Source organism: Moschus berezovskii, chromosome 25 (genome assembly GCF_049115385.1).
Source record: "Moschus berezovskii isolate FMDL1 chromosome 25, NW_MosBer_1.0, whole genome shotgun sequence".
Classification (NCBI taxonomy): domain Eukaryota; kingdom Metazoa; phylum Chordata; class Mammalia; order Artiodactyla; family Moschidae; genus Moschus; species Moschus berezovskii.
Window position 1 is genome coordinate 21718272 of NC_142484.1, and position 5285 is coordinate 21723556.

Below are 5285 nucleotides of genomic sequence, written 5' to 3' on the forward strand. Positions count from 1 at the left end.
CATCCCCATGGAAAAGAAATGCAAAAAAGCAAAATGGCTGTCTGAGGAGGCCTTACAAATAGCTGTGAAAAGAAGAGAGGCGAAAAGCAAAGGAGAAAAGGAAAGATATAAGCATCTGAATGCAGAGTTCCAAAGAAGAGCAAGGAGAGATAAGAAAGACTTCCTCAGTGATCAATGCAAAGAAATAGAGAAAAACAACAGAATAGGAAAAACAAGAGACCTCTTCAAGAAAATTAGAGATTCCAAGGGAACATTTCATGCAAAGATAGGCTCGATAAAGGACAGAAATGGTATGGACCTAACAGAAGCAGAAGATATTAAGAAGAGGTGGCAAGAATACACAGAAGAACTGTACAAAAGAGATCTTCACAACCAAGATAGTCACGATAACATGATCACTGACCTAGAGCCAGACATCTTGGAATGTGAAGTCAAGTGGGCCTTAGAAAGCATCACTACGAACAAAGCTAGTGGAGGTAATGGAATTCCAGTTGAGCTATTTCAAGTCTTGAAAGATGATGCTGTGAAAGTGCTGCACTCAATATGCCAGCAGATTTGGAAAAGTCAGCAGTGGCCACAGGACTGGAAGAGGTCAGTCTTCATTCCAATCCCAAAGAAAGGCAATGCCAAAGAATGCTCAAACTACCGCACAATTGCACTCATCTCACACGCTAGTAAGGTCATGCTCAAAATTCTCCAAGCCAGGCTTCAGCAGTATGTAAACCGTGAACTCCCAGATGTTCAAGCAGGTTTTAGAAAAGGCAGAGGCACCAGAGATCAAATTGCCAACATCCGCTGGATCATGGAGAAAGCAAGAGAGTTTCAGAAAAACATCTATTTCTGCTTCATTGACTATGCCAAAGCCTTTGACTGTGTCGATCACAATAAACTGTGGAAAATTCTGAAAGAGATGGGAGTCCCAGACCACCTGACCTGCCTCTTGAGAAACCTGTATGCAGGTCAGGAAGCAACAGTTAGAACTGTACGTGGAACAACAGACTGGTTCCAAATAGGAAAAGGTGTACGTCAAGGTTGTATATTGTCACCTTGCTTATTTAACTTATATGCAGAGTACATCATGAGGAACGCTGGGCTGGAAGAAGCACAAGCTGGAATCAAGATTGCTGGGAGAAATATCAATAACCTCAGATATGCAGATGACATCACCCTTATGGCAGAAAGTGAAGAGGAACTCAAAAGCCTCTTGATGAACGTGAAAGAGGAGAGTGAAAAGGTTGGCTTGAAGCTCAACATTCAGAAAACAAAGATCATGTCATCTGGTCCCATCACTTCATGGGAAATAGATGGAAAAACAGTGGAAACCGTGTCAAACTTTATTTTTTTGGGCTCCAAAATCACTGCAGATGCTGATTGCAGCCATGAAATTAAAAGACGCTTGCTCCTTGGAAGGAAAGTTATGACCAACCTTGATAGTATATTAAAAAGCAGAGACATTACTTTGCCAACCAAGGTCCGTCTATTCAAGGCAATGGTTTTTCCCGTGGTCATGTATGGATGTGAGAGTTGGACTGTGAAGAAGGCTGATCGCCGAGGAATCGATGCTTTTGAACTGTGGTGTTGGAGAAGACTCTTGAGAGTCCCTTATACTGCAAGGAGATCCAACCAGTCCATTCTAAGGGAGATCAGTCCTGGATGTTCATTGGAGGGATTGATGCTAAAGCTGAAACTGCAATACTTTGGCCACCTCATGCGACGAGTTGACTCACTGGAAAAGACTCTGATGCTGGGAAAGGTTGGGGGCGGGAGGAGAAGGGGACGACGGAGAATGAGATGGCTGGATGGCATCACTGACTCTGTGGACATGAGTTTGAGTGAACTCCAGGAGTTGGTGGTGGACAGGGAGGCCTGGCGTGCTGTGATTCATGGGGTCGCAGAGAGTCGGACCCGACTGAGCGACTGAACTGTACTGAACTGAACTGATGGACGGGAGATCATATAGGAAGAAGCATGCTAAGGAAAAGGAAATGATATGCTTTAAAAATATAAAGTATGCATCATATGGTGACTTATGCCATAATGTTAAAAACATGTATGTGTGGGAAGATGTGCATGTCATATTTCTATAGGTTTAAAAATATCATTAGCTATATGTTAGCAGTAATACCCAAAAGTCAAAGAAACACTAGAAGAGAGACAAGGGAAGAGAAAATCCCTAATGCGAAATTTTGAGTAAAATATTGAGCTTCCAAAGACACCAGGGTTAACTTATTTCATGCTGTGTAAACAATTTCCTAAGTCTGTATTTCCTCAAGGATTTGCACGATGCAGAGGCTCCTGAGAAAATCTCTTTATCAAATTCCTGAGACCTTGAAACTCAGAATAAAATACATATTATTATGTACATATTATTATGTTGAAAACCAAGAGTGCTGTTTGGATTTCTTTTTGTGGTTTAATGATCACCTCTGGGCAAAACCTTAATTAAAAATCATGATCTTCATCTGACTGACTCTCAGAGCAAAAGAAATGATGAGACTTATAAATGCTCTGAGCCCCTCCACAGGGATGGAGGAGATAGGGTGAGTTCAGTTCTGTTGCCTCTTGCAGCAGTACATCTCTTCCTCTTTGGAGAGCCATGGTGGAGGGGAAATCACAAAGACAGTTCTGATGCCTGTAGGCAAAGAAGAGTGAGCATTGAATCTTTTGTTTTTCTGTCTTTCACAACCCATAGCCATTGGAAAGTAACAGATTTTTCTGCTTCCCCAAGTTTCTAGCCCTGAGATAGAGATGACTGATGGGTCTATGGGGGAGGAAATTAGAAATTAAAGATAGTGCTGAGATCAGTGGGTTTGCAGTGTTTCTAAGCCTTGTACTCTTTAGGGAATTTCTTATGCAGGAGACCCAGGTTCTAGGCCGAGCATGATGACTTCCTTGTTGTGTGTACTTGAGAAGCCAAAGGTTCTCTCTGAGTCTCTGTTTCCCCAACTCTGCTATGGACTTGTGAGTCCAGTCTGGATTGGTAGCTAGCACAGGGTAGATGAAGTGTGGTGAGTAAATATGAACAAATACAAACTTAAGCAGGTGAAGGAATAAAAACTGTTAGTGACAAATTGAGGGGAGAAAAGGTGAGAAATGCATGCTCTTCTGACATTCTCCTGCACTCTTACATTCTCTCAGTATTACTATGCTGATGCCCCCCATGCACTTGTCTTTCTCGGTATGAGCAGAGCCAGATCCACTTATTTACAATTTATTTCTGTAAGATAGTTAAGCCTCAGCAGAGTCTTTGGGCTTCTTGGCTCCTGAATGGACTGGGCATGGGATTGCATGGGGAATCTGAGTTCTGCCTCAAATATGACTCTATTCTCCTATCTTTCAGATCCCACTGGAAGAGAATGGATATTGGAAACAGCTCATTGATCACTGAGTTTATCCTTGTGGGTTTAACTAAACATCTGGAGATCCAGGTGCCCCTGTTCTTCCTCTTCTTGGGAATTTACAGCATCACCGTGGCAGGAAACCTGGGCTTAGTCACTCTAATTAGACTGACTTCTCACCTCCACACTCCAATGTACTACTTCCTCTTTAATTTATCCTGTATTGATCTCTGTTACTCTTCTGTCATCACCCCCAAACTGTTAGTAAACTTTGTGTCAAAGAGGAACACCATCTCCTATGCAGGATGCATGACTCAGCTGTTTTTCTACTGTTTCTTTGTCAATGCAGAGTGCTATGTACTGACAGTGATGGCCTATGATCGCTATGTGGCCATCTGTAAGCCCCTGCTGTACAAGGTCATCATGTCCCCTCAGGTCTGCTCTCTAATGGCTGTGATTGTATACTTGGGGGCCTTTATTGCTGCCTGGGCCCACACAGGATGCATGTTGAGGTTGACCTTCTGTGATGCCAACACCATCAACCACTACATGTGTGACATCCTCCCCGTCCTGGAGCTCTCCTGCACCAGCACTCACATCAATGAACTGGTGGTTCTCATCATCGTTGGCTTTGATGTTTTTGTGCCTGGACTCACCGTCATTATCTCATATGTTTTTATCCTCTCCAGTATCCTCCGCATCAGTTCCATGGAAGGAAGGTCCAAAGCCTTCAGTACTTGTAGCTCACATATAATTGTTGTTTCTGTTTTCTTTGGGTCAGGGGCATTCATGTATCTTCATCCTTCTTCTGTTTTGTCGATGAACCAGAAGAAAGTGTCCACCGTATTCTATACCATTTTGGTGCCCATGCTTAATCCTCTGATCTATAGCTTCAGAAACAAGGAGGTTAAGGTTGCCCTGAAAAAAACCTTGGGTAGAAAAATATCTTTCTGAACTGAAACAGTATTAATTATGATAATAGAATACACCTTTCTTTCAAAATAAATTTTTTCTATATAGAGTTCTTTCACATAGGAAGAAGTGAGGTAAAATAGAAAGGCAGTGTAATAGAAAGACTTTGATTTAGAAGGTTTGGGTTGAACACTCTGCAAAATATGGGTATCCTGTTACTTTATAGTGTTATTGGGAAGAAACTGATGCAACTTAATATTTGTAGCAAAGAAAAGAGGGTCTCACAGTTGTGAAATTTATTCCTTCCTCCTTTCTCTTCTTTCTCTATTTCTATCTTCCCTCCCAGTGCTTTGCTCTTAAAAATCAGAAAGAATATTCACATCTTTTTAAAGTAAGTTGACTAGTTCGTAGTAGATAAGAATGTTCTGATTATGGAAAATTTCTACACAGAAAACAAAGGTAAGACTCACATTTGAACTTCAAACCTATGTTTAACTGACTAATACCTCTGTTTGAATGTTCTATAGGCATCTGAACTTAACTTGTAAGAATCAGCTTAATCACAGAAATATCACCAAGCCTACCAAACTCTCTTCTCTTCTTTTGGTCTCTGTCATTGTGAATGGCACCATCTACTTAATTGCTCAAATCCCAAATTGGTATCTTCCTTGATTCCCTCTCTCTTTACTTTTTCTCCACACCCAATTTATCAATTGCTACCAATTCTTGTTCTTATGAACATTTCTCATCCTTTCTTATCCAGACACCAGCCTTCCAAATGGCTTCTCCCTTTCTGGTCTTTCCCCTTAAAATCCATTCTCCACAGTACAACCAGTATGCTCTTTCCATACTTCAGATAAGATCACATTTACCTTGGTTTACTCTGTTCACTGGAATTTCTTTCGAGGTAAAACCAAATTTCCACAGTAGGCCAAGCACCTCTCCAGCCTGATCTTCTGTCACTACAACTCATTCCTCCCTGTTTCTTCCCAGTACCCTGAATAAGTTACACTGAACTTTCCCAAATTAAATAAA

General features: G+C 41.4%; 1 protein-coding gene across 1 annotated transcript; it reads left to right on the forward strand.

The window, feature by feature from the left end:
• Nucleotides 1–3278: 3278 nt before the first annotated feature.
• LOC129548515 (olfactory receptor 8B8-like) lies at nt 3279–4292 on the forward strand. The gene has a single exon (XM_055415032.2). It carries the CDS (start codon nt 3279–3281, stop codon nt 4290–4292), a length of 1014 nt encoding a protein of 337 aa, XP_055271007.2.
• Nucleotides 4293–5285: the final 993 nt, after the last annotated feature.

What these genes read in the sequence shown, in the direction of transcription:
- LOC129548515 (XM_055415032.2), top strand. Translation starts at nt 3,279, where the DNA reads ATGGGATTGCATGGGGAATCTGAGTTCTGCCTCAAATATGACTCTATT.